This window comes from Physella acuta, unplaced genomic scaffold, assembly GCF_028476545.2.
Source record: "Physella acuta isolate Inbredline_101_S28 unplaced genomic scaffold, ASM2847654v3 ptg001127l, whole genome shotgun sequence".
NCBI classification, from domain to species: domain Eukaryota; kingdom Metazoa; phylum Mollusca; class Gastropoda; family Physidae; genus Physella; species Physella acuta.
In genome coordinates, this window is record NW_026732644.1 from 74,963 (window position 1) to 85,269 (window position 10,307).

A 10,307-nucleotide genomic window follows, 5' to 3' on the forward strand; every position below is an offset into this window, starting at 1 on the left:
GGTGATTTTAGGATACTATCAATTGTTCTATTGAGAGATGTGTTATTGTGTTCTAAGGGTAAAGGGATGTAATAGATTGAGATAATTGTGAGGTCAAGGGAACTCACTCTTCTGTATTAGTATTATATTTATATTGTTATCTTGAGTGATGTCCCTTGTGCATTGTACTTCCTTCCGTCCTCTCTCTGTGGTACCGTCATGTAGTTAGACCCAATAAACGTTATATACAACCACATGCTTCTATCGTCAATCTATTATAATTATATACTTTTTCCAGTGTCCGCCCCCTCCCAGAAAATTCTACCCCCGGCCCCGAAAATTTCAAGTACCTCCACCCCTCTCCGGGGAGGAAAAAGTCTGAAAGAAACACTGGTCGCATTTGTAGATCATACTAACTAAAGGAAGAACCTGGGCGGGGCTTCGCCCCTACCGGAAGAGATGCATGAAAAAACTGTGCACGCTAAACACTTTTAGATTAGAAAAAGTTCCCTCCTCCGGGGAGGAAAAAGTCTGTAAGAAACACTGGTGTCGCGCTTAGCCACTACCCGAAGAATTGCATGAAAGAAACTCTGCAAGCAAACCACTTTTTAGATTAGACACATGATTTAGGCTGTAATTTTATTATAGAGTATCGATGACGACATTTCTTTTGAGTTAAGGGGGGGGGGGGGGGGGGTTTCGGCTTAGACGTTATTACGCGGGGGATGGGCTTCGCCCCTACCCGAAGAATTGTATGAAAGAAACTCTTTACGCAAACCACTTTTAAGATTTGACAAAATTGGCTTTTTAATTCAATGTTTACTTGAGAATCAATGACGTCATATTACTGTGTGCACTCTCCAAGCTTGATACTATTTTCTACTATATGCTCCAATGTGACGTCATGTTTCGTTTTCGTTTAACTATGCATGTTTTTAATTTGCTTGTGTTTTCTCTATAGCGTTCTTGTCAGATAGATACATAGATAGACAGATAGATACATACACAGACAGCGAAACTATTAGTATTTTTTGCTGCATGAAAAGAAATCTTGTGATTTACATAGATGTGCCGACCAAAAATAATTTTTAGCAAAAATCATTGTTTTAAAAAGTTGAGTTTAAAAAGTTTCCAAAAAGGCGCCACTTTGCTGAAAATGGCCAGAGGGGGAGCGGGGCCGCTCCCCCTGCCCCCCCCCCCCCTGCGTACGCTACTGATATATATATATATATATATATATATATATATATATATATATATATATATATACGAGGGCGCCAAATTGAAAGTTCGACCCGGGCGCCTCTATACCCCACATCCATCTACGCCAGAGGAGGCTGATAAAGTAGGGCCTATGTAGATCCGTCTTCTATCTAAATGATACATTTTTTTTCTATTTCGTCTAGGGAGGAGGCCTCAGGAGGGTCATTGTCCTGAAAAAATGCCTGAAATAAACCCTGGATTCAAGCCTAGCGTGTGTAAATGTAATGTTTGTAGTTCACCAGTTAGCCGAACTGACCCTGAATCGGGCAACGTGTTATTGAAAAGAATGGACCAATCATTTTTCGCCTAGTTGACACATGACGTCAACTTGTTTTTATTTTGTTTTCTAACACAAAATGGAAGTAACACTAAAGAGGTGGGAAAGCAGTAAAATTTGGTATGGAATTTATTTAAACTAGTTTTTAAATCCACTTCGAATATTTCCCTAATATTGATGAGCTGTCGAAGACGAATTAACAGACTGTATTTACTAGATTAGATCTCTATAGACTGAGTACTTAGAATACTGATAACTTAGGCTAATGGCTAATACTAATAGGCTAATAAAATAATAATAAATCTAGATCTAGGCCTAAATCTAGTGACTTAATCTGAAATATAGTAAAAAAAAAAATTAGTATATTAAAAAAAGTATATAGATAGGGCCTAGAATCTAGAAATCTAGTGATTTTTTATAGACTCTAGATCTAGATTAGATTCTAGTCTATTAGGGTAAAGGAGGGCGTTAAGAGCCGTGTGGTATTAAGCCCCAATCAACACCCCACCCCCACAAAACCTTCAATGACACTGCTAATCTACTTCTGAGGTAACAACCACTGCTGTTCTTTGATAACAGAGAAGCAGAGGATTCATTTTATGTAATTTATGACCCACTTGGTCCAATAGGGAGAGGATGAGACAAGATTTAATCCCACTGCTCTTTCCCTAAAATTTCTCATCTCCATAAAACTAAAACCATTTTGTGAACTTTTTTTCCAAATAGACATAACTTGGGAAACTTCACTTTGTAATAAACCAAATGAGTTTTTGAAGCCCATTCTTTGTTCCTGTATTAGAGCATTGGTTGTTGTACATTTTAACACTATATTTATAGCTATAGCTAAAATAGTTTTATTTTGGTGAATTTTTTTTGCACAGTGATTATTGGTGCCAAAACAAAATGGCCGACATTAGTCCCATTTTACCATGCTATAAAGTTTTTATCATTATCAGAGTAAAACTTGACTGATCATTACCATTATGGTTTTATTTGTTAGATAATAACTAAATCTACATGAATACATTAATTTTGTTCACTAGCTTGCCTGTTTAGAAAAGTTATAACAGATACTGTTATGTGGCTCTTGAAACCCTATGTGCAAGTTTCTCATTTATTAGACCACTGAATATGACACTGGTATAGGAATAGTTAACACAAAATGTATTAATTGTTAAACAGACTTGTGTCTAAATGATAGAAATACAATTCTAACCTGCTAAAAAGTAAAAATTCAGTCATCTCATGTTAGCAAGGTAATTTTTAAAATGGTATGAGTACTTATTACCCCTAAGGGGCAATACAGCCGACTCAGCCCCCACCTGTTTCTAACCAACCATAAAACTTCTAATCTCTTTGTAGGTAACAGGAATAAATGTTCTTAGGTCTCAGCCAATCTGGGGTGGTATGTTATGTAATTTATGACCCTCATGGTCCAGCATGGAAGTAAACAGACACATTAATACCACTGCTCCCCCCCTTACAATTTCTTACCCCCATGATACCCAGCCCCCACCAGTTTCTGGCCCACCATAAAACTTCATCTCTTTGTAGGTAACATGGATTACAGTTACAGATCTCAGACAATCTGTGGTGGCATGTTATGTAACATATGACCTTCATGGTCTAGCAGGGTGGAGACCAAAGAGGAATCAGTACCACTGCTCTCCCCTCACAATTCCTCACCTCCATGATCTAACCCACCATTAAACTTCATCTCTTTGTAGGTAACATGGACTAAGTTCTTAGATCTCAGCCAACCAGAGATAGCATCTCCTTATGTAATTTATGGCCCTCATGGTCCAGCAAGGAGAAAAAAAGGGGAAACCAGTACCACTGCTCTCCCCTCTCAATTTCTCACCCCCATGATACCCAGCCCCCACCTGTATCTAACCCACCATAAAACTTATCTCTTTGTAGGTAACATGGACTTAGTTCTTAGATCTCAGCCAACCAGAGATAGCATCTCCTTATGTAATTTATGGCCCTCAGGGTTCAGCAAGGAGAAAAAAGGGGAAACCAGTACCACTGCTCTCCCCTCAACATTTCTCACCTCCATGTCATGTTATGTAATGTATAGCACACATGGCTTATCAGGGGAAAGCATTAAGGCAGATTAGTTAGTACCAACCCTTTTTACATACAAGAATGTTAACTCTGGACAGCTACACACTAGTATACTAGCTACACACTAGGCATACTAATGTGCCTACTGTAAACTACTTGACTTTAGGCCCTATGTACACCTGTAATTGTATCAATTGTAGACTGGGCCCATTGGGGCCTAGTGATAGCTAGTATCAGTTAAAGTGTGTGTACACAGCATTAACTATTTTGGGGTTAGAAATTAATTATTTTTATTAAGGAGTTAGTCTAAACTAGGAGATAATGCTTATTGCCCCATTGCCCGGCTCCTTTCACCCCAAATGCTGATTTCGGGGGTATGACAATAAATGTTCAATTAAACCCATTTAAAGTATATTTAATAGACTTTGTTATTATTTTTATATTGTGTAAGATATGTTAGAATAATTTTGCCATATTTTCAATACTAAAAAATTCTTAGATTAGTAGAAATCTTTAAAAATGTACAGGTGCTAAAAAGTGTGGCTCTTAACGCCCTCCTTTACCCTATATATTATTTAGTTAGGTAATCTATCGTTTTAGGTAGGTAAAATCGCCCGCGACTAGTAATGTGAAAAACAGGTGATTTCTTACATTTTAATAATTATTTCACAATTCTGGCACCCTTCATGCATTTTACAACCGTACCATTTTCATCATTTTGCATTTCCCATCTTGCATTTTTTCATTACCTGGATGTGATAGTGACACTAAATGACTGTCCATGAGATACTCCTTTTTAATTACTGTAACCGCTTTAAAAATCCAGTGCTCTACCATTAGTTTAATTAAACATTGCTAACATGCATCTGTATTAAATACAAATGAAAGTGTGTTTTTGTGTGTGTTTGTCTGTCTGTTTCTCAATCTCTTTTAATGCATTACTTTGGGAAGCTGTTGAGGATACTCCTGGGAAGGTTTGTGCAAGAAATTTTTTTTAACGGAGGGGCAGCAATCTTAGCACCTGGAATCTGTTGATAGGTTGTCTTGCATGATGAGTCAGTTACTGCTTGATTCAATGGTCAAAAAGCACCAGGTGCTTCTGCTGTTGTCCTGCCATGGGCTCAGCTATAAGCACTGTGATGCCTATGTTTATTTTTAAAGAGCACCCTATATTAGGAACATGGTGGCCACTACAGTCAATGACTAAACTGAACCAGAGGTCTCATCCAGCAGCCCGCTATGCTCCTGACACCTGGCAGTTGCAGAGAGGTCTTCTACTTCAGTATAACAAATGGTGATCACCATACAGGACACCCTCTGGCATCTGGGTGGTATTGTGGGAAAATCATATTTAGCGTCTGTGTTGTTTACATTTAAATAACTCCAAATAATGTCTAAAAATACACACTTGATAATGCTTTGATGAAAGCTACTAATTTCATTCACAAGGCACCATATTTGGTACTTACTACTAGTGATTTAATTACAGGTACAAAGATGGTTTTGTGAAGAGTATCAAAATAACAACCCATTTCTATTAACATGGGATTGATTTAAAATTAGTTTTAAATTAATTTTAGATGTGATGTTACTTTTATTATAATAAATCCTTTTATTTCCAGATTGAATTAATAAGAGCTTATTTCACAAGTAATTACATCAAACTACTTTGCAATTCAAAAAACTTTTCATTTTAAACTTAAGTTTGAACTTAAGTTTACTTTTGAATACTGGATAGATTAAATTTACAGTTAAGAGAAAGAGAGAAGTTTTATTATAGAATGGAATTGTCAGGAGATATGCCTGTGACACTCATTATTAAAGCACCTAATCAGAGAATGGAAGATCAAACTGTAGACTGTATGTTGGGATGGACTATCAAAAAGCTTAAACAACATTTAGAATCTGTTTATCCTAGCAAGCCTGTAAGTAATATAAGTTTTATTTTAAGTTACTTTAAATGTTAGCAGCTATTATACATATATATATATATATATATATATATATATATATATATATATATATATATATATATATATATATATATATATATATATATATCATATCATATTCATCTTTAAAAAAAATTAATATTAATATTGAAGGTGTTGTAAAACAATTTTCATTTTTCACACTTATCGTAATAATTTTAGGCATGTCCGTCAAACAAAATTAACGAAAATATATCACCCCCCACAAAAATTATTTACATTTAGTCCTTGAGAATTGAAAAAGGCACGTCCGCTGGCGCCCCGGCAGCATTCTATTTGGCGCCCTGGGTTATCCTGTGAGCGCTATAGTGCATCATTTCGCTTTAAACAGTGGAATAGGCTATGGATTAGAAAGTTTACTATATATATATATATATATATATATATATATATATATATATATATATATATATATATATATATATATATATATATATATATATATAAAATATTATATTTTGTAGTAATCATAATTATATACTTTATATTTAGAAACACAATGAACAGCGTCTAATTTATTCAGGGCGTTTACTTCAAGACCACCTAACCTTGAAAGAAATTTTACGCCAGGTATATAAAAATATAAAATATAATTTTTATGTATGGAAACTATCACATAAGTACATCCACACACGATATATCTATAGAGAAATACATAGACTACATATATATATATAATATAAATATATTTATATTTATACAAATGCACATACTTTTATATATATATATATATATATATATATATATATATATATAAATATATATATATATATATATATATAAATATATATATATATATATATATATATATATATATATAAACAGTATGATGGTTCAGAACTGACGAAAAATAAGCACACAGTGCATTTAGTGTGTTCAGTGCACGCTGATTATGCTGGGGCAAACATACCAGTAACTAAAAGTATACCAGACTGCATAGTAAGTACACTTAACTTAATTTTTGAAATTTGATTTAATTTTCCTTTTACTTGGAAACAAAAAAGTTCAAAACTTCATAAACAATATTTTTTCGTAGCCAGCATCATCTACTGAAATAAGGAATCGGCACAGTACAGATATATCCAGAGCTGTACAAGATGAGCGATTAAGGTACAAAATTTAGGAACCCCTAATTCATAGTCTGATTGTATTTTGACTTAATATACATCTTGTATGATAGGAGTTGAATGAAATTCTGATGATTTTTTTTTCTTAAAATTGTATTTATTTTTCTCTCAAACATCATTACATTAATTGAATATTAGTCTTCTATTCTAAAATTTAGATTTTTTCTATTTTCTATTCTGTCACATGTATGTTCACTGTTAACTTAATAAGTTTTTATTTTAATTTTAAGTAATGTGTAAATCTTTTCTAGTATGGCCCAACAAAACACTACTACTGCAGCACCTGCAGCTCAGGCAGATTATGTGTATACTCCAGAACAATATGCATGGATGCTGCAGCAACAAATGTATTCCCAGTATATGATGCAGTATATGCAGTAGTAAGCTTTTAATTACAAATAATTATAAACATTTTAGAATTAAGCATTTTAAATTAAAAACATGAGCATAACTGAAAATAGAAGTATTCTCTTTTAAAAGTATGGCACATTTAAAATGAGAAATTTAGGCATTGTTTTAAAATCAATAGAAAAATGTATAATGAACAGTTTGACTGAAACACAGCTGCACTTGCAAGAGAATGCATTTTTTATTTTTTAAGAAAATTAGTTGGATATTTTTCTGCATTTTTAACTTACGTTAAGGACAGTAGATGAATATTTACATTCTTGATTAGGGTATGTAAATTTTAAGAATCATGAGAACGTCCTATTTAAATTAATACAGAGCCTGAATTAATTTCAGGTTAAATTATCTATTGTTGCATATCAACAGCTATCAGAATCTTTACTATTCTGGGGTGGCACAGAACCCATTCATGCCCAATATCAGCTTAACACAGCAACCAATAAGTCAAGCTTCTCCACTTGCCCAGCAACCACAGGCTGTAAATAATGGAGTGGCACCAGGTGCAAGACCTAATGTTAGAATGAATGCTCAAGGAGGGATGGAGGAAGAAGAAGATGAAGGGGAGCCAAGGGATTGGTTACATCACACATATTTCTTTATGAGATTCCTGACATTCATGGGAATCCTGTTCTTCTACTCCAACTTGACAAGATTTCTGATTGTCTTCTGTGGTTCACTGGCTATTTATGTGTATGTTTTACCAATTATAATGTTTAATAGCGTAAAACGACATTTAATATTATCTTATAAAAAAAATCTTTTATTTATTTTAAATTTGAAAAAGGTGCAGCAGTCATAAAGTAATTTTCTTATTTATCTAACTGGTTACAATTAAAATGTATTTAGTATCAATGAATGCTGTTTATGTTGTATAATTACAGGCTTCAAAAATTAAGAAAGTATACTCAGAGAGTACAGAGAGAACAAGAGCAGCAGCAGAATGTGCCCCCTTCACCAGTTCAACAGCAAGCAAATGAACAACCAGGAACTAATCAAGAAGGAGAAACACCCACACCAGAAGTAAGTAAAAAGTTTAAAATAACCCTTTCAGATCTGGTTGTTAATAGGACAAATGAAGAAGAGTCAACCTGTTTCTGCAACCTCTAAAATAATAGTGTGGTCTGTTTTATAAACAGCCACTTTTCCCTTATTTGTGTCAGGTACCCTTAAGAGATGGGTGTACTCAAGACATTCTCCTGACTCAGTCCAGAAACTAAACAGTCTTTTTATAATTACAAGCTTAAATCATTTTCTCCAGGTACAAAGCATGATAAAAATTAATTTCTTGGTGTATTCTTCAACAATAGAAATGCAGTCAAATGGTAGACAAATATGTGAATTCGCCAGCTGAACTCATAACTGGGTTTAAAACTAGTCTCTACCAACAGTAACCATGCACCTATGCTAATCCTTTACTCAACCTAACTCAAATTTTTGTCTTTAATGACTATAACCATCCGTATCTCTGAGCAAGCATTATACTAAATCTTGCATTATCCTTTGAAGTGTTTTGAATTTTTACTTTCTCCTTGAATACCAAGTATAAAGTAAGCATTGTATTGTGCAAAAAATCAAAATTGAGATTTTGACAAATCTTGACTTTTTACAAAAACTTATTTTTGCAATTTTGTCCCTATATCTGTGTGTCTATAAACACAATGACTTGAGAACCATCTCATCTCTCTGATTATATCAAATTTGTAGTTCTGTATCATCTTTTCAGTGATTTCCGGTAACCGGAAGTAGTACTAAGTAGTACTTTATTTCTAATTTCTCAAAATGCAATAACTTGAGTACCGTTTAAGTTAGATGGATGAAATTTTACATATAAATATTACATTGTATGCTCAGGTTTCTTTCAACAATTTTTGGTAACCGACTGTATCTTCGTGGGAACACGCTAACTTTAGTACTGTTTCAATTAGGTAGAAGAAATTTCATATATAAATATAGGATCTTATTCTTTAATTACTTTCAATTTTTGAATGACCTTCCATAACTGGAAGTGGTACTTTACTGTATTTCTGGTTTCAGAAATACTGATATTTTGAGTACTGTTTCAGTTAGGTAAACCAAACTTTATACATAGATACCAGATCTTAATCTCTTGATACTGTCAAATTTTAAGAGGATTAAGTAATTTCTGATTTCTCAAAAAATGTAATTGTTTCCTTTATAAAGGAATTTGCTTTCACATGGTGCTCAATTTTTTATCCTAAGGGATTCTCTTCTATTTAAAAAATTTAAGTATTAGAAGACCTTTAAAAAATATGTCTATAGCTCAATTGTACTGGAAGTGCCATCCTCAACCCTACTTTAGATGCATGAGCATGATTCTTAGAGCTTTTTAAAATGTTGACATACAGTTCTAATGCTGACAAGTTCAAATAAGCTATTGTATGTAATTTGTATTTCCGAAAAGCTTATTTCACCCTTATTATAAACAAAAATTAAAATATATTTTTTCTCAATTTAGGGCAGTGTAACAGAGGGGGAGGCCAATCAAGGCATAGAACAGCATCATGATGGTAACAGGTTTACTCGAGCTTGCATCTTCTTGATGAATACAGTTCAAACATTTTTCACTTCTTTGTTGCCTACACCCCCTGAATTGTTGGAACCCAACTAGATTTTCATGTTGCTGTTGTCTATTTAACAGCAGTATGTACTTATTTAAAAAAAATACCTAGCAAATCCATATTTTACTTGCACAGCAATTTTAAGTATTGAGTATTTATGAAGTGATTTTCATTCATGCAAAATCACTTTGTAAAAGATTTTGTACAAGTAAGTGCTAATTGTATTTAATGCATAATCTAGAACTGGCTTTGAAAGATCCCAGTTTCAGTGTACAGTAGTCAATACAAATTGATATAATTCTTGCATAGGAATTTGAGTAATGCTTTTTGAAATCATCACATTCAATAAATATTGCTGACCTGCCCATTCTATTTTGTTAGTGTTTGACTTTAGTTGAATATGAAGTATTGTCAGTCATATCACATGTGCCTATTTTTAAAGATCATAATAATTATAACTTTGGCATCGTTTGATAAAAAAAAAACAGTCTAAAAATTATGTCATTACAACATATGATTTTAGAATTAATAAAACTAAATATTTATATGTCAGCAATAGAGATAGTAGAGTCTCATTCTCTTTTTCTACCGAATTCTAAAGTATGTAGCCCAATTA

General features: G+C 33.3%; 1 protein-coding gene across 1 annotated transcript; it reads left to right on the forward strand.

Annotated features, from left to right (window-relative positions):
- Positions 1-1,486: 1,486 nt before the first annotated feature.
- On the forward strand, positions 1,487-10,061 carry LOC131956102 (homocysteine-responsive endoplasmic reticulum-resident ubiquitin-like domain member 2 protein). The gene is made up of 9 exons (XM_059320512.1): positions 1,487-1,639; positions 5,209-5,511; positions 6,070-6,147; positions 6,403-6,516; positions 6,614-6,687; positions 6,956-7,084; positions 7,479-7,802; positions 7,994-8,132; positions 9,589-10,061. The coding sequence occupies exons 2-9, from the start codon at positions 5,368-5,370 to the stop codon at positions 9,739-9,741; spliced, it is 1,155 nt and encodes a 384-aa protein (XP_059176495.1). The 5' UTR covers positions 1,487-1,639; positions 5,209-5,367; the 3' UTR covers positions 9,742-10,061.
- Positions 10,062-10,307: the final 246 nt, after the last annotated feature.